The sequence below is a fragment of the Podarcis muralis genome, chromosome 11 (assembly GCF_964188315.1).
Source record: "Podarcis muralis chromosome 11, rPodMur119.hap1.1, whole genome shotgun sequence".
Classification (NCBI taxonomy): Eukaryota; Metazoa; Chordata; class Lepidosauria; order Squamata; family Lacertidae; genus Podarcis; species Podarcis muralis.
The window spans coordinates 42,561,012-42,580,733 of NC_135665.1; the positions used below are offsets into that span (position 1 = coordinate 42,561,012).

Here is a 19,722-nt window from a genome sequence, read left to right on the forward strand (position 1 = left end):
CAATTATGCACATTTTAAAAATAAGAGAATGGAAGAGGGAGAGGTGATTGGAGGGCAATTGCGAAGAGGGGTAGGGGAGAGGGGCGGTGCTATGATGGAAGTGAATGAGCAAGATTCTAGGCTATTAAACAAGCCTGGACTGACAACCTTCAGCACTTGGGCATAAAATTGACTCTGTAGCTTTTCATAGGCATAGCAAGTCATAAAAGAGTTTGCATTCTCCTATCACTTTGAAATCACTTCTGAACAGAAAGCAAAGAGGCCCCTTTTTGGGGGAAGGAGGAAAACAGTTGATGCGTAGCTTCCAAATCCACACCTCTGTGCTTTGCATTCAGGCCTTTTAATAGCAAATATGATCTTTTATTCAAAGGTCCTAGTTTCTCCTTCCAGTTCAGGTCCTAGATTTTGTCTGAGCACCAGTCTGCTTGGCTGTGTACTCAAGCATCTTTGTTTTCTCCCCTTGTCCACCTGCTTCCAGCCTTGGGCTATCTTCTGTTTCCAGTTCCTTGGACAGACTACTCAGCTGTGATCTTGGATTCAATTGATTCTGGCTTCTGTTCTCTCCCTTCCCCCAGTGTAACATTGGGTGCTGTGTGTGGGTATTCTTACTTCTTCTGACTCCAGCTCTTGTCAACAGACTCTTAAAATGTGCAAACTTGCGGGAACTTACTTCTGGTGGCCAAACCTTGATCTGGGGGACTTTATTCCAGCACCTACCCTGCATTGTCAAATGCATCATCAGGACCTTTTAACTGGTAGCAGATCATCACCCAGCTCAGGAATTAGTTTGCCCTGACCCTTTCTGGCTGTGTACACTTCCAGGCCAACCCCTTATCAAGGTCAGAATTTGGTAACATGGCATCCTGAGTGAGGACAAAATTTGGAGCCCTCCTTCCAATATTTCTTATGTTCACAATAATTTATTTTGATATAGTTGCAATTTAAATGGATCTTCTCAGTAGGTACCCATATAAATATACGGTAGGTATTATTATTATTATTATTATTATTATTATTATTATTATTATTATTATTATTTAATGTGGTGCCTGCTCAGCTTAGCACCTGGTGCAGGAGAACCACCCTCACCACTTTATTTTAATTTTTTTAAAAATGAATTTTATTAGTATTTTCCACACTACAACATGAAAGATATCAAAAGATAACAATACACAACACACAAAAATCAACATTCAAAAACTAAAAAAGAAAAAAGGAAAAAAGACAACAACAAAAAAATATTATATTAACTAGTAAGACACCCTCACCACTTTAACTCCAGCACTGCCCTTATTGGAAAACATTTAATATTAATAATAAAAAATACTTGAACAACATGTACTTTGACTGCTTTTTGATCCTTACTGATGCATTGCTTTTACCTTCTTTAAAACATCTCTTTAAAAACATCTCATTTTGTGGACATGGGGTTTTACTCAGAATTGGCCTATTGAAATTAATGAACCAAGCTGAGTCATGTTCATTCATTTCAGTGGGACTGCTCTGAGGTAAACTCCATTGAATTGCCACCTGTGGTAAGTGCACAGCTGACCTTAGTGTTAGGCAGTGAGGAGAAATATATACATGCATGTGCAGCCTATGGTGACACTGAAATGTGTTGATGATGTATTCTCTAAATATAAGTTGCTATCTATATTTAAATGTTTACGGAATGCTAAATAGAGCAGTTTATTGCTCTAATAATTCATAGCCTCTTTGAAAAGTGCTCCTTCCCCGTGTTAAGGCTATAATCCTATACAGGAAGTCATAGGATTGTGTTGTTAGTCTCTCTCCCCCTCTCCCCCTCATTTTTGAAAAAAACAGCAATTGGACAAGGCTTACTTAAGTGTTGCATATGCAAATAATCAGTGGGGGATGGGTGGGGGAAGTCTTTGGAACAACCCTGTGAGGTAGGTTAGGCTCAGTCAACACAAGTGGAACTGCACATACTTAGAGCATTTTTTAATGTTTTTGTTTGTTTGTTTTTTTAAAAAAAGGTGGCTAGCAAACTTTTTTTTTTGCAATTTGTTGTACAATATCAGGACAGTGGAAAGTTGCTAAACAGCAGTCCATGTTGGTAATATATGTGCAAAAGCAGCAGTTATTCCCAATGGATTGGCTATGTGGTGTGTGTGTGTGTGTGTGTGTGTGTGTGTGTGTGTAAAATATAAGGTCCCAATCCACTTACAGTGTACAGGCCCCAGGAAATCCTATTAGCACCCCTACCTGTAAGGCACTTGGCATTGGCTCAGGAATGAAATTGCTAACTGTCAAGACAATTGAGCAGGGGGGACAAAATGCTACTATACATGTAAATAAAATATCAGTATTGTTTCAGTGAAGTGTACAACTAAGGTGATCTGGCACAAACCAGTTCAAAAAACAAACCAGTGAAAATTAGGGAGGTCATTATACCTATCACCTGTTAGTTATCTGAGGGTAAGGCCAGAATATAAATGGGTTTGCCTTCATTAGGAATGCTTTGTGAATATTCATTTCATCTTCTAAAAGCGATTAAAGGATCAGAGGAAGTTTATTGCAAGGCACTTATAATAACTGGGGTGATCTGAAACATGAAAGCAAGTCATCTAAGAGACAGTGTGGTTTATCTTGTTAACAACATCAATTAAATGAAGATGATCAAAGTGTGTAATACTAAGCAGGATCTGAAGACAGCAGATGGGCAGCTATGGCTTTTAATTTCTTTTAATAAAGGAGTAAGAGGACTTTAAATAAAATGGGAGTAAACCATTAATAAAAAGTAAACCAAGTTCATAATTTAAGCTTTGGCGCACAGAATTTAAAGGAAACTAAAAATTAAAAGCCTGATAAAAAAGTAAAATAAGTCAGTAAGGCAAAGCTGTGGGTTTTCCATATGAGTCATGTCATCTAGACTTGGTAGTTATTCAATCACTCCCTGGATTAAATATCTTAAAACTGTTCATCAGTTTGAGCCTTACTTATCTGCCCTGACTTACATTGCTCTTTGACGAACAATCTAAGACTGTGAACTTTCAATCAATGCCATCCAAGGTACTGAAATGTCTGCTATTCTAAGACTGCACCTATCCATCTGTGAACTGAGAGGGTGGTAGTAGAACTTCCTCTATTATTTGCTTAACTGAGCTTTCGTTCTGCAGTGATAAGAATGAACTTCCAGAAGCCTTTTTCATACGTGTGCACGCACGCACACACAGTTTGCATCCCCTCAAACTGTGCACTTTAAAGGACTTTAACATTATCAGTGCAATTCCCTATTCTAGCCAATCAGGGATACACTTTGATAACCACCATCTCCTCTCCCCCACCGACATACAAATTACTGAAAGGGGATGCTTCCAATTAATATTCAACGTAACCGGCATAGTTTAGATGGATTTGTGAGGCGTTGACGTTTATTAATAAATAAAATTCTAGCAGTTGTCCTGAGTCAAGGAACTGCAAAAGGCAAACCAACTATGAATCTTATATACAATGAATAAAAATGAAACCAGTGGGCAGGAGCAAATTCAGTAGCATTAAATGTAAAAATCAGATGTTCTATAGACTTGAGTTTCTGGTAATTGAAGATGGCATTGATATACCACTGCCAGGGCAAAAAGGCATTGCAAGTGATGGATTTCAGTTTATCATTTTGGAGTATCAGCAGCATGAATTGGCTGAGTGAAGAGTCCATGTAGTACAGACAACTCACAAAGTATGCTTAGCATCTCACAGGGGCCTGCTGCTTTAAAGAAGGCAGGCTAGTGAGAAGAATAAAAATTGTCTATGTATATATTTAGAGTTGTGAAGTGCCTTTACAGCCACTGTCTTGGCAAAAGGTGTTTATTTGCTTTAGCCTCATCGTGTTGATAAAATAAAAAAGGAAGAAAAGTACAATTCTCTATGAAGAATTTTCTATGAATGTCAAATAGGTTTGATGTGACAGTTCAGTTCTATACATGTCAGCTGATAAGTAAGCCCCACCGAGTTCAGTTGCACTTACTCCCAGGTAAATATATATATATAGGCTTGCAGTCTGCATGCTTATGTAATTTGTGGAATTTATCTGAATAAACAACTGTATATGTCACATTTCACACTTCATGCTTGTGTTCTTCAAGGGAGCACTTAACACCTAAGATCATAACAGAACTTGCACATCATTGTTTTGAAACTAAAGCATCTTCTGTCTTATTTTTTCCTAAATGCTTTGCTTTGAAGCATCAAGAACAACAACTCATTGGTGTCCTCAGTGGGTTGGCTCACCTTCTTTCAGTCTGATTAGCTCCAATCAGCACAGAGGGTGAAAAGACTTCTCAGTGGCTTCAGAGCTCCCCTTTCATACTGATCGGGTAGCTCTAGGATACTGGAGACAGGGACCCTGCGGAGACCCTGCTACAAAAGTAGTGATGGGTCTTCATCCCCCCTACAAGCCAAACTATTACACTTCTGCCAGTGACACTGCAGAAGAGAGCATGGTTGAGGGTGGACACTTCATTTGCAGATGGCACTGGCCATTGTTCAGAGTCATCATTGTGACGCATGAAGCAAGAGTGCAGTCTACAACAACACATCCAACACTCCTCTGCAGCTGCACATTGCAAGGGGAATGGTTATTTTGGACTGGTTCCACTACATCTGTTTGGTGCAACTAGAGAAACATGATATACAAAGGGAGGAAGCTGCATAGGGATGATTCACCCACATACACACCTCCCTCCCCATCACAATCATGCTCTCTCTCACTAAGTAACGCTTGCCATTTGTGGGGTGACTTGAGCATCTGTGGTGGGCCATATTGAAGGCCTGCAAAGGTCACATGCTGGCCTTGGGTTCCCACAGATGTGTGATGGTGTAGTGGTTAAAGAGCAGTGGACTCGTAATCTGGTGAACTAGGTTTGATTCCCCGCTCCTCCACATGCAGCTGCTGGGTGACCTTGGGCTAGTCACACTTCTCTGAAGTCTCTCAGCCTCACTCACCTCACAGAGTGTTTGTTGTGGGGGAGGAGGGGAAAGGAGATTGGGTAGTGATAAAGCGGGATATCAAATCTAAACTCTTCTTCTAAAACATTGAGGTGCCTGGCTTTCACACTGAATCTAGTCCATCATGCTGTTTTAGTTTTATTTGTCATCTTTTTTTCCTTTTTTTTTTTTTAGAGGACTAAAAATTCTTTGGAATGCACACGAGTATGAAACATGCTGAGTATGAAACATTTATTTTATTTGAAAATAAAAAGATGACCTCTCTGCACCTCCTATTTGAACAGTACAGTCTTTGAACATTAGCATATCAATGGACTGAAAGCATGTAGCTAACATTGTGTGTTCTGTATTTCTAGCTGACATTTTTGGGGTTGTACAAATTTGTATGTGTGGTTTTCTGTTTTCGTTGCCAGTGGCCTGAGCAATGGAATAAACCTGCAATGTTAAAACAAAAACAAAAACTCAACTCCCCCCCCCCCCCCAGGAGTTTCTTGTTTCATGAAACGGAATTGAATTGGGGAAAGTGTCGAGAGTATTGTTTATTGTTCTTTGCAGTTGGGAATGCACGACTGCTTAGCCAGTTAATGTACCATGTGATTTAAGGAAATGACCCTGAAAGAAATATAGTACTCCAGGTGCTTTTAAGAAACTAGCAAATCACTGAAGCCTGAGTAATGCAACAAACAATCAACACCATGGTGGCCTCTGAGACATGCTCCCGTGTTAGGTGCATTTCAGAGTGGCAAGGTGCTTGTGTGAACCACATAGTGGCAGCAACTTCCACTTTGCCAACAAAACCCAGTTTTTTTAATGGGGGGGGGGAGTAGCATGATTGTTACCACTGCTACTGCTACAAGCAGCAGGCTAAATATAGCTGTACCAACACAGCTGAATTTTAAGCATCAAACACACTGCTGATGGTATACATGCAGGGAACCTGAATGTACACTGTCTGCCACTTTACATACGCACATTTTGTCTACCATTGACATGAGCATGAAGTGATGACTTTTGTGTGTAAATGAGCCATCCGGTAACAATCACTGCAGACAGTGCTTCAGCGTTAATTCAAAGGCAATATCCTGATGCTGAACAGTACCTAAAGTCAACAGTAAAATCTCATTCCTGTAACAAGTGCAAAATATGTCAGAAATCAGTAGATCAGACTGATATAGCAACACAGTGGTGCTGGGTGCCCATTGAGGCTGGTGGGGAAGCAATCAGGGAGGCCAGCAAACTGTAGGGGGGGAGCCAGAACTGACAACAGGTGGAGCCATCCAATTCTAGTTTAGTCTCTCTTCTCCTCCCTGCTGTGTTCTACAAGGGCAGCACTTAGTTGCAGCCATTGGTAGCCCTACTCAGAGTAACCTGCTGAAATTAATGGACATGATTAACTGGCCCATTCATTCCAATGGAAGCTGATAGACGGGGCCACTCCTTGAATGAGTTTAAGTGAGAAGGCAGGCAGTTGGGGCTGGCTGAGGGCAGACTGAAGTCTGTGGGGCAGTGCATAATTGACCCTTAACAGAGCAGCCTCCAGTATGGCTGGATTGATCACCCCATGGGGATAGCCTAGGTGAAGAGGTGAGTGTTAAACTGGTGTCTAGATGTGAACACTCTAGGTGTATACAATTCTTCCAGGTTGATGTCTCTAGGGATTGCTGGGGGTGATTGAACCTGGTGCCTTCTGCATGCAAGGCAGATGCTTTACCCCTGAGTTGTTGTTGTTGGCATCTGTCTGTCTTGAGAGACAATGGAGTTTGCCTCTGGGGGTGGAGTCAAACCTCTGTGTTAGCACCTTCCATGGAGTGCACGCCTGGGCAGTGTGTATGGGGGTCCTGAGCTGCCTAGGCGACAATACCTTCCTCTCAGCCTGATACGGTCCAAAGGCAGAGTAATACGTTTGGCAGCACCTTGGCTACAGGAGTTTCAAGAAGGAGGCATATAAGGTGCCATCCAGACACCTTAGGGTTGCCACTCCGGATTTGTGTAGGGTTTGCTTCTAAGCCTTTTCTTTCCCCAAAGATGTCCTGCCAGGCCATAGAGGTTTAGAATCAAAGTTTTCCTTCTCCTAGATGGGCTACCTTCTGGGGTTAGCGTGCCCCCTCTGCTCCCCACTTCCCTCAACAGCACATGTAGAAATCACCTTCTTGACCATTGGACTTGCTATTGGTCTCGTCTGCTCAATCTTCCCTGTAATATAACCTCAGCATAACTTCAGTCTGTAACCCACTGAGGCATTTTAACTTCTTTTTTAAGCAAGCAAGCAAGCAAGCAAGCAAGCAAGCAAGCAAGCAAGCAAGCAAGCAAGCAAGCAAACAAGCAAACAAACAAAAACATATCTTGCCTTGACCGACTCTTAAGTGAAGTTGCTGGTGAAACTGTCAGCACTTGGAACACTTGAGCTCCAAGACGCTCCATCTCACTTATTCCCTGAGTCACATTTTCTAAAAGTACAGGGTTCTTAAGTTCGGCATTGCACAGCAGGGTGCACATCACATCTCAATGCTACACTGTTTTATTTATCATCTGCTATGTTTGCTTCCTGTAAGGCTGAGGTTTTGGAGGGGACTTGTGATGTTTCTAGGAGTTGGTGCTTGAATCTTATCTGGAGAAGTGATATTTATTGGACTGTTGCTTGAGGGATGCATATATCTGCATTCATGTTTGGATTTGTGTGTGTGCATGGTTATCTTCTGTTTTTCTCTCTGCCATTTCTCTTATCTGTATTTTAATTAAATGGAGCGTTTTCTGGTTATAAGCATCCTGAAAGTCTTTCAGATAAATTTTGCTTATAGTTCTGTACAAGCCTAAAATTATGTGCTTATGTGGACCTTTTTAATATTCCAGTCTTCAATGAAGTCACACTGCATACTCATTATTTTTATTCAAAGCTATGCTTTAACTAAGCTGGGTGCTTGTTTGTTTTTGTTGACTACTTTTCTTTTTCTGGAACTTTCCCATTCCATTTTTGTCACATCGGCTAACAAAAAATCTTTAATAGATTTAGGATTATCACTGAAAAGAAAAAAGACTTGGGCCACATTTACACCACACATTTAAAGCACTATGATACCACTTTAACAAACATGTCTTCCCCCAAAGAATCCTGGGGATGCTTAGAGTTGTTAAAAGCTATAATTCCCAGAGTGGCTTAACAATCATCCCCTCTGCCTGTGGAACTCTGTTCACTATGCATTTGGACACCTCTCAAGATATTGCAACCAAATTTTGCATTTTCATTCCTGAGATCAAGGAGCTGTTGGGATATAATTGGATACCATTCTGAACCAAGAGGGTAGACTGAACCTTTCAAAACTGTTCTGATTTTCTTAGAATTTTCAAGCAACACCAGGTATAAGAATGCTAGTATAATTTAAAACAACAAAATCCACCCCCAAATCCCAGACCAGCAAGAAGGCTCCCTTTTCTGCCTCCATTGCATATTTAAGTAGCTACTCAGTGCAGCTTTTGTGTTGTCTTGGGCCTGTTAGCATCTCCAAGGAATGCAGTTTTAAACCCTTTGGAACCCAGTGTGAATTGTTTACAAGGCACTTTGAAGCTAAAGTGACTTACCTCCAAGCAAGCTTGAAACTATGTATTTCCGCCCCTTGGCTTATTTTGCCAAGGGGGTATGACTGAGTGGATCCACTGGCTAACACATCCTTGTGGGAGGGAGTGGTCCCTGCTGTCTTGAAGGAAGCAGTGGCTCGACCAGTTCTTTAAAAAAAGGGGGGGAGAGGCCACCCTGGACTTTGTGTCAGTTACTGCCTGGTCACAAATACTCGGTTTTTAGGGAAGGTAATTGAGAGGGTCGTGGCACAACAATTGCAAGTACACTTGGATGAACCCAGTTATATTGACCCATTTCAATGTGGGCTCATGCCTGGTTATGGGACTGAACCAGCCTTGGCCACCCTGATGAATGACCTGCATCAGGAGAAGGGCAGGGGGAGTGCAACCCTGTTATTTTTACTTCTTCCCTCAATAGCCTTTGATATAATTGATCATGGAATCAGAGGTGGATTTAGGGCAGTGCGACTGGTTCCATGGCAGCGGGTGCCTAGCCTAGGAGGCGTTGCAGGGCGTCACAATTATGATGTAGTGAACTGATCAGAATGGGGAGTGAGAGGTGGGGTGTGTGCGCCAAATTTTGGCCTTGCACAGGGCGCTGCTGAAATCTGAAAGACCAAAGTCTGCCCCTGATAGTATCCTTCTGAGCCAACTTAGTGAGAAGGATATTTGAGGCACTGCTTTACAGTGGTTCCAATTCTACCTCCAGGGTTGCTTTCAGAAAATAGTATTAGGTGATTGACGTTTGGCCCCCTGGTAGCTGGGCTGTGGGGTGCCACAGGCGACCACCTTGTCCCCAATGCTGTTTAACATATATTTGAATCCATTGCGAGTGGTCATTAGGAGATTTGAGGTGATATGCCATCAGTATGCTGATGTCACCCAGCTCTATTTCTCTGTAACATCTGAGTGAGGAGAGACCAAGCAAGCTTTGGACTGGTGCCTAGACTCAGTGGCAGACTGGATGAGGGCCAACAAACTGATTCTGATTCCTGACAAGACAGAGGCACTATGAGTGGGTGGTTCCCAAGTTTACTGTAGAATAGATAATCAGTTAATTGCCTCCAAGGCCTTGCTCCACTTGGTCTTCTGCATAGGCCATGCAGCTGTGCATACTATTATCTCCCCTTCCCCTTCTTGTGAGGTCACCTGCTTTCATGGAGATGGGCTGTCCAGCCTGTCACCTGAGGGACGCAGTTGTTGCTGCTTGTTCCACCACTCTTACTTGTTCTCTCAGAATCTCTCAATGGAAGCGCTGCACCCCTAAACTGAGGTCATGGGAAATGTGTATTCTCATAATAATCTGAGCACTGAAGCTGAAATCTGCATATTTTCATAAAGTAGTTAAAGCAAGCAAGTGTCAGTTTTTGTCTGGTTTGCTGGAATGAGTGATTTGTAGTAGGAATTGAGTTCCTTTATTGTTCATGAATTATCAACATTTGAATGTTTGTTTAAGGTTGTCTTTCCAGTAGTTATAGAGCATGACAATAGTGTGAAAGAAAGAAAGAAATGCACAGTGGGAAGTTGTTGTTTTTGTGTGTAAGCAAACACTATTTCTTGCCTGTTGCCAGCTTACCCATTCACAGAAGTTAGCACTAGCTGTGTCATTCAAACTGATGAAGCGTGGTTGTTAATCCATCACTTCCCTACCATTTATCCAAAGGAAAACCCGCCATATCCCCCCCCCCCCCGCACACCATATTATGCTGTGTGAGTTTGGGATAGCTCAGTCGGCGGAGTAGGAGCCTCTTAATCTCAGGGACATGGGTTCAAGCCCCACATTGGGCAAAAGATCCCTTCTTTGCAGGGGGTTGAACTAGATGACCCTCATGGCTCCTTCCAACTCTACAATTCTGTGATTCTATGAATGCATTGTTTTCTACAGTTCTTCCTGGAGGCTGTCCATAATATATTTGGGGCCTGATATGAGGCAGGAGGATGAACCTCCTGCATTGGGTGCAGTGCCTAAGGAGAGCATGCTGGGTAGGCTGGAAGTGGCACATTAATCTCTCTCATGGGGCTTGCAGCCCACCCAACACAGCCTGCTACAAACTGAAGCTAACTTGAGCATACTGCAATGGAACCATAGCTGTCAACCTTCCCTTTTTTGTGTGGGAAATTCCCTTATTCCAGCACCGTTTCCCACTGCTTCCGGCTTCCATCCTGGATTGTTAGATCTCCCGTAGACTGTCCCCGGGACAGGTGAGGCTGCTGATCCCTTATTTTTGAGGCTGCTGATCCCTTATTTTCAAATCTGAAAGTTAACAGCTATGAATGGAACAAGAATCAAACTCAGTATTACAAATAATTAAGAGACAGCGATTAAGAATGAATCACCTAGTATTGTCACTCTGTGCTGCTGGCCATGTTGGCCGGGGCTGACAGGTTTTCTTGGGGACAAATGAAAATCCTCTCAGACCAGTGCTTGGCAGTCACAGGACAAATGGAAGAAATCACAACCCCAACAGCAGTGTGGATGAGCTCTCCCTAAGTGTCTTAATGCAGGTTGCAGCTCACAGCCCATTTACTCACCAGGTTGCTGCTAAAATAAACAGCATGTAAATATAATCTCTGGAGACGCCTGAATATTATTGTGAATTGCTTATTATATTTAGTATATTCTGTTGATTCCTATAATAATTTTGGACATTTTAGTTAGGAAAGGTAAAAATGGGTTCTCCCTAACACATATTGCTATTTGCATACTCTGCCTATGATTAAGTGGCCATAAGCTGCGCGCGCGCGCGCCCACACACACACACACACACACACACACACATACATCTGTGTGTGAGAGAGAGTGTGTATTTGATCTGCTACTAAAAACATCATTCCTCTTTTTTTTCATATACGTCCAGAGCACAGATAAAATAGTTACATCCACTTTTCCTTCCGTTTGTACAGAGTGCTAAAAATACAACAGAATGGTAATTGAACCACTCTTTCAATGACATAAATAGGCTTTTTCATGGCATTTTCACAGCAATCAATATCTCTGATTCATTTGCTGCCCTCCCAGTGCACCCATAATTCCTATAATTTTCGCATTTCCTTCAGGGTAGCCAAGATATTTGTCATGAACGCTTAGTTTGGATTGTGTGATCTGTTTAAAAGATAAAAATGTGGAACGCTTAAAACAGATAGGCAGGTTTTTATTTGTCAAATGTGATTTCAATGCATTGCCTAGGAAGCAAGCTGGTCGTCTTATCTGGTTTTTACAGTGTCCCCTATTTAGCCAATCTGTCATAAAGACACCTCTGATTTGAACTGGTCAGACTGACTGAGACAGCCTTCTACTCAATTTCCTTGGGATGCTGCCGTCAGCGGGGAGGAAGAAGCTATTTGTACAATTACAAAATAAAGAGCTTGTCAGTGGTCTATGAAGGAGAGATTTATTTAGCAAAATAAATGTTTCCATTTCCAGGGACAATGGGTGATATCTAATTCCTGTACTTATCATTGTAGCAACTGTGGAGGCAGCCATTGATGGAAAATGAGGCGAGGTGATTTTTGCCAATTTCCCCTTGCCCTGGAAACCCCCAGCACTCCCCCAAATCTGCTCTGGGGGATTTGGGGGTGGGTTTCAAGAACAGATTTGAGATGTGTGTGCTGGAGACTGCTAAAGGGAAGAGGATCAGCAACATTCATCTGTTCTGCAGTTCAAAATGCAGATTAGGATAGGAAGTCAGTGGGTTGCTGGGACCCCCCGCCAACCTGAAATTGGGTATGAGTTGCATCAGAGAAGAGTGAGTTCTGAGGATCTCAGGTATGCAGGGAGAAGTGGATTTCTACAGTTTTAAACTATACTACCAGTTCCTCTGTGCTGCAGAAATGTTTGAGTACTGCAGAACTTAATCCAGAACAAGATCATAAGAACAATATTAGGTGTGCCCAGATGCACGCCTTTAGATTTCCTAAGCAATGAAACTTGAATTCTTCTGGTACAAATTAAGGCTCTGTTGTTATTTTTGAATTTCTAAATTACTATCGACACTAAAAGAAAGACTTCAAAAAATGTATCAGAGAGCAGAAGTTTAATTCTATCTGTCTACATCAAATGCCTACCAGAGATATCAGAGGTTAGTGTAGATAATTCACTAATGTAATTTCAATAATATATTTTCATTGATCTAAAACGTTTGTTCCCAGAAAAAAAATCATAAGAGGAATTAAAGATGTGTGAATATGACATGATTTCTCATTTCTGACCATCATTCATTTTATCATTACTCAAGGGCAGTCCTTGCTACAGATAGTTCAGTAATGTAGCCTAGAGGATATAGAGTCAAGGATAATGGTCAAGTAGGTCTAAATTAGAGGTGGTGGAGAAACTCATCTCTCCTAATTCACACTTAACCAAAACAGCGCACAAACAGAAACAAAGCTGGTGCCAAATATATTGCTTTGTTTTCCTTTGGACTATATCACCGAGGCTGAGAGAGGGGTCTTTTAATCAGGGTATCTCAGGACTTCCATACACACTGCCCAGGCTTTCACCCCAGAAAGGTCACTTTGGTCCTGCAAATGCAGCAAAAAAGCAACAAACAGAAGAGGCAGCAGTGAACTGTGCTGCAAAATTTTGCAGTCTTTTGGATTTTGTGATGCAGTATTCCAAAAGGTATGCATCTGGGGAAAGTGTGAATAAAAATGAATATATTATTGAAAATAGCATACCTTGATACCATTTATTAGACAATGGCTACATGCAACCATTGCTTTATCAGGAGAAATGCGCAGTAAAATGGAGATTAATTTTTCTGAGGATTAAGCATTGCAAACTGATGCAGAAATGTAGTGAACTTGAATTTAAGAATGGAAAAACGAGAAGCCAAAATTTTCAGATTTGTCCATCCCTATGCCTGGTTATAGTTTTTAACAGAAAACCTCCAGAAGGATCCTTATCCTATGAGCTACTGCACCACACTCCCACAGTTAATGCATAAAAAGCATTTGTTGATGTGCATGTGGTACTGTCCCCTGCTGTTACTGTGGCACAAGTGTGCTTTGCTGCAATATTCCATCTGGACCAGTGTGACCACAGCATCCTTATAAGAAGATCTTCATTCTAATGGCCCATCATACAATCCTGCTCTAGCCAGTTGTTAAAGGGCACACACAGGTTCAGAGTTCTTTATTGCTCTATGCATGTAATACTTTTAAAATAAAATATAAAGTACACCGAGATTAATGGATGCAGTTTAGGAAAGAAGCTGCAGAGAATTATTAAGGCAATATTTGTTGCTGTTGTTTTTCTAGGTGTCAGAAGAAACACTGTACTCGCACGATGAAGCGGATGGGGCTCCTCAAGGAATGGACCAATATCGTGTCAGGAGACTTTCCTGCCGTAATCTCCAGCTTCCCCCTTTGGCGTTCAGGCAGCTGGAGCAGGCAGATTGGGACAGAAAGGGTGATCCAGAGACGGTGCCGAGGCCCACCAGCCTTCCGCTGAGAACTCTCCCACTAATTGCTATCACAGCTGCAGAGACTGTCAGGTAAACATTGATTTGGAACCCTGCTTCTGCTTCTGTTCGGCTGCTGAGAGACTGCGTTCTGGCAGCCGATGTCCTGGGTCCCTGTGATTAAAATGTTTGGCTCTTAATCACGGAGCGAATTAAGGCAGCTATAATGGAGAGCGTATTGAAGACAGGTTAATAAGATGGCAGTTCTATACCCATTGTTTTCATAGTAGTGGCAGAAAACATAAGGCAAATGTGTGATGTGAATAGCACAGCTGATACCAAGCAGTCCCTCTGCTAATACAGGGACTGTCCAATCTTATTGGCTGAAGAAGAAGAAGAAAGTGTATTTCAGCCTTCTCTCTGTGAGGAAGGCACTGGGGGCTCCTGTACTTTACTGCATAGTGATTTGGAAGCAATGGAAGGGTTGAAAAGAAACACATGACTCCATCTTTGAATTGGCAGCTATTCTGGATTTTGATGCTGTGGCTTAATCTCATTCAGTATTTCCCAAACTTGAATCTCCAGCTGTTGTTGGACTACAACTCCCATCATTCCTAGCTAGCAGGACCAGTGGTCAGGGATGATGGGAGCTGTAGCCCAACAACAGCTGGAGACCCAAGTTTGAGAAACACTGATATAATTGGTTGCAAGACTATGAGACATCATGTTGCTTCCGTGATCCCTGATAGGCTGTGATCACCTCAGAGAAAAGAAGCCTGGGAAGGACTATTATAACCACAGATGTGGAGGGTAGATAGACATCCCACATGCACATACCCACCCACCAGTGTTGCTGTAAGCATTCAAGCACCAGAAAACTTAGGGCATAACTTAGAGCTAAATACACAGCAAGGACAGGTAGCTGCTGATGTGGCTACTTCTAGCTAGAAGCTATGCATCTATGGTGGCCTGTTTTCCCCAACACCCATTTATGGACCTGGATATGAGCTGCTGTGGTTGCAGCTATTTTGATAAGTCACAAAAGTGTTGGTGGTTGTTGCAGGAGCTCTAAAAAAATGTGAGCTCTGGGCTTCCAGATAGCTCACGTGCTTTCTAAGCTCAGCATCTTGCATCTGTGCTAGAGGTGGGAGGAAGTGCTTTCAGCACAGCACCGGGAACCTATCCATCATACTGGAAGATTCCTGGAACCATGACATGGATGAGATAGTTGGAATGTGAAAACATTCACCCAAGAAGCTTGATTTCATGCATTACGTATGAGGCAGCTGCGTTCTGAAACCGATCAATATAGAGTCGAAATGTCTAAGAAAATGTCATAGATCAACGACAGAAAATATCATGAGCCTCTGACGAGACTCATGCTTGCATCGCATCTGGAAGAGGAGATGTGAAAGTTTGCCTAAAATGTTTCCCAAAGTAATGAAAAAGGGGGTGTTATTGTTAGTAGATATGCTTGCTGGTGCTCACTGCTGTTTTGTAGGCTTATGTACTGGAATGGGATAGCTGGTGCATGAGAGGTTTCTCACAGCAGGTAGATCTCTGCAAGACATAAAAAAGAACACCATTGTCCTGCCTAACAAGCTTTGTTCCAGACATCATGCTCATTTAATTTGGCTTTGATTTACTAGGAAATAAATTTATAAATGAGATCAAGGGGGGAAAGAAAAGAAGAAAGTAATAATGCTGCATTGCACAAACAAACAACCCAACAGAAGCAATTACTGTTGTGCCTGTTTCTTTTCAAAAGCTATAACCTTTATTTCTTTACTGTGGAAAATTAAATGTTAGATGCATGAATCATCTTTGCACTTGCCACACACACACACACACACACACACACACACACACACACTATATACAATATGTACAAGAAGGTATCCTCAGTAGTCCCAATATGCATCTGTAATCTGAAATTCTGTGTGTGGACCACCATCTCAGGAGTCTTGAAAAATCCATGTATTATATGGAAACTTGAAGGCTTTCATAAGGCTACAAAGATCTTTGTGTCTTTGATGTTGTGAAAGAAAACTTAATGTGAGCATGGGTGAAAAGTTCGCTTAGAAACCTGAAACGCAAGGGGACTGAGCAATTCCAAGACTAGTGCTATCAAGATGATTCACACACCAGTGTTTTTGCTCACACGATAACTGCAACTATAATGCAATAATTTGGTTGAATGAAATAGCTATCAGATCAGCTGTCACTTAGGGAGTTTTCTAGTGACACTGCATTTTCTAATGATGGAGTTTTCTAATGACCGAGAACCCTGCCAAAAATAAAAATATGTAACATGTAGTCTCTCTAGACCGAAGTATCAAATGTGGTACCCTCCAGATATTGCTGGACTCCAACTCCCATCCTCTTGGATCATTGGCCATGCTAGCTGGGACTGATGGGAGTTGACGTCCCACAACATATGGAGATCCTCAGATTCCCCAGCCCTGCTCTAGATGATTAGTGATAGTATGAAATGACTCTTTATAAAACAGGAGACACTTTCAATGAATAGATTCTAATAATTACATATTTTGCCTTTTCGTGTGGTCATCACATAGCAATTCCACTGTCTGTAGTTCCCATCATGTGTTGGGTGCCTTCGTAATGTTACGATCAGTCCACTATTCCAAGCGGTGTGACATTAAAGGTGTGTGCTACTTGCCTGGGTTTGGTTCCTTTTGGAAGGAAGTCGCTGTCGGCTTGTTGCCTTTGTGGTTGTTTTTAAATATAAAGTGCTGGTTGAGCATAGGTGAAAGCAGTTAGATTATGCATTCCCACATAGCTAAAGGCTACTGTTTCTGTATAAGACCTCCAGGGAGGCAGTCTGCACATCAAGACACTTAAGACTCAGCTTTCTGTGTCTGTCTTTACTCATTCTGCCTCAAACCGCAGTATTACCCTCTAGTCCTCTTCACAGATACCAGGCCTCCTCCCTCTGGTTAAGGAAGTGGTGTGGAAGAGGGAGGGCAGGCTGTCATTAAGGTATTTGTGGAAACTTGAGGGAAGCATTCTAACACTGGCTCCCATCAAAGAATGTGCCAGGTGAAACCTGACTGGCAGGTTTCAGGTCTATTATCCCTCTCTGTCTAGGAGCTGAAGGTGGAATAAACTGCAGAACAATCCTGTAAGGTAGGTTAGGCAGAGAGAGATTGTGACTGATCCATGGTCACATGGTCAACTAAGAAGGGATTTGGACCTGGAGCTTCCGGGTCCTAATTCAGCCCTCTAACCACAAATCCCATGTTTGCATAGATCATAGTACCTAGGCCTAGACAAACTGGATCTAAATGGTTTAGGACTTAACAAGTCAAAAGCCTTCACTTCTTCCAGGAAACCAACTGGATATCAATGCAGCTTCTTAAGCAGTGGTATCATGTACTGCACATGCCCTGGTCAAAGGCAGCACGTTTTATTATATTTCTACTGGATGGAATTCCCAGGCAGCCTTCGAGGGCAGCCCTACCCACAGCACAGAAATCTGGAAGCTGCCTTGCAATGTCTGACAACAACAAAATTGCAGTAAAATGCACACACAATCCCCCTTCTTGGCCCCCAGCATCCTGGAGGGATTTTGTTGTTGTTGAAAAAAATATAATTAATAAATAAAACCCACTCTTCTTTAGTCCATTCTCTTATCCACAGACAGGTGTTTATCTTTAAAATTTGTTGTTATCTGACCCGACCACCCCTTCAAAATGCTATTTTCAAATTCAGGAATACAACTGAGATGGGGTGCCACCAGGTTGCTTTCAAAGCCTTTTCCTTGGTGTTGCAATAAGGGCTGTTTTCACAGTGATCTCTCTGCTCAAGCACAGTGTGATTGATTTAATCTGATGTGAAATGTCTCGATAATGAGATGTCAGCTGAAACAACAGGAGAACTTAAAAGTGTGTTTGGAAACAACTGAGATGTGGAGGAAAGCACTTGCATAACTCTTGGATGTTTGGGTGTATTATATACTCAAGTGGTTGTTTTTTTTTTTTTATCTGGGTGCCTATCAATAAGCAAATGGTTTAAAATGATACTTTTAAAGTTGTTTATTTTATTTCTGGCCAGTTGTGCTTGGTTTTCTAATGTTCCATTTTGGCATTTTTGTTTTGAAGATAACCAAGGCATGAGGAATTTCTGAACAAGGTACCGTAACTGGAATGTGAAATAGCTCCCCTTCCTAAATTGCTAAGCATACTATATTGCTCACTTACCTAAAAAGTAAGCATATTGTTAGTTTATTCAAGAAAACTTTAAATTCCATGGAGCAGGTGCAAAGTATCTCTGAACCTGAATCTGAACCTGACTGTACCAGCCAGGAAAACAGTCTTCCCCTTGAGTCATGGCTGTGTTATCCCTCTCTAATAAGAGCCAGCACTGCAAGTTGATAAACTGGGCAATTCTACCCAAGCAGAATCTCTTCAATCATTTTGGATTGCCAGTTCCCTGGAATGCAGCCATTTGCTGGCAGGAAAAGGATGGGGGAAGATTTCAGATTGGTTTGGGACTTCGTTGCTAGAGGATGCTGGAAGTGTTCAAGTTTCTGGAAGCTGGAGCTTCCGGAGGCGGCGCGAAACGGCAATGGCGGTCCTCTTCAGCTGCTGAAGAGGGGCTCCGCGGAAAAGGGTCGTGCGCTACGGCACAGCGACGACCCATTCAGAAAATCCACGGGTAGAGTGAGCCCGTGGCCGTGGGATTCGGCGGGCACCAGGAGCGACCTCGGAAACGCAGAAGGGACCCCGTAAGGGGCTCCGGAACGTGGAGGGGGTAGCGGTGCTGTGAATCCATCGCTCTTTCCGCGGAAGTGAAGCCGCGCGGCTGCTGCTGATGAGCGCTGACCTTTCTTCTTTGAACATTTGATTCGAAACAACATACTCGTGAGTAAGAAATTTGAGACTCTATTTGAACAGTAAATTGTGAATTTCTTTTTTTTTTTAATAAATGTTTATTATAATTTAAAATACAAATAAAATATAGTACAGAATGAAACAAATGTCATAACATATTTTCATATCTTCCTTGGACTTCCTCACGTCTCCCGCTCCCACCTTCATCATTGTAGACTGTTGCCAGCAATTCATCATCTTATTTGCATTCTTATAACCCATCTATTTATTTATAATGTAATAGTTAATAAAATTCATATTCTCTCAATCTCACTTGTCATCCCATATCATCTAATTTAGTGGTGCTCAGTTATTTATAATCTAGCATCCTGCTTAACGTTCAATCAAATTACAATATTTTTCTAGATAAATCTTAAATTTCTTCCAGTCCTCTTCCATCCTCTCTTCTCCCAGGTCACGGATTCTGCCGGTCATCTCAGCCAATTCCATATAGTCTATCAGTTGCATCTGCCATTCTTCCAGTGTGGGTAAATCTTGAGTTTTCCAGTGCTTCGCAAGAAGTATCCTTGCTGCCGTTGTTGCATACATAAAAAATGTTCGGTCCTTCTTTACCACCCCTTGGCCGACAATACCCAGAAGGAAGGCCTCTGGTTTCTTAGTGAAGGTATACTTAAATACTTTTTTCAGTTCATTATAAATCATTTCCCAGAAAGCCTTCACTTTAGGGCATGTCCACCAGAGGTGAAAGAATGTTCCTTCACTCTCTTTACATTTCCAGCACTTATTGTCAGACAGGTGGTATATTTTTGCAAGTTTGACTGGGGTCATATACCATCTATATATCATTTTCATTACATTTTCTTTCAAAGCATTACATGCAGTAAAGTTCATCCCTTTATTCCACAGCCTTTCCCAGTCTTCAAACATAATAT

The 19,722-nt window shown here is 42.0% G+C and overlaps 1 protein-coding gene across 3 annotated transcripts in view; it reads left to right on the forward strand.

Moving 5' to 3' along the window:
• Window positions 1–19,722, forward strand: part of PDE4D (phosphodiesterase 4D) — a 606,101-nt gene that overhangs the window by 124,020 nt on the left and 462,359 nt on the right. For all 3 annotated transcript variants that reach the window (XM_028749380.2, XM_077936364.1, XM_077936354.1), the window contains exon 3: window positions 13,795–14,030. In XM_028749380.2, coding sequence (XP_028605213.2) covers window positions 13,795–14,030 — 236 coding nt within the window. The remainder of the gene's footprint in view (window positions 1–13,794; window positions 14,031–19,722) is intronic.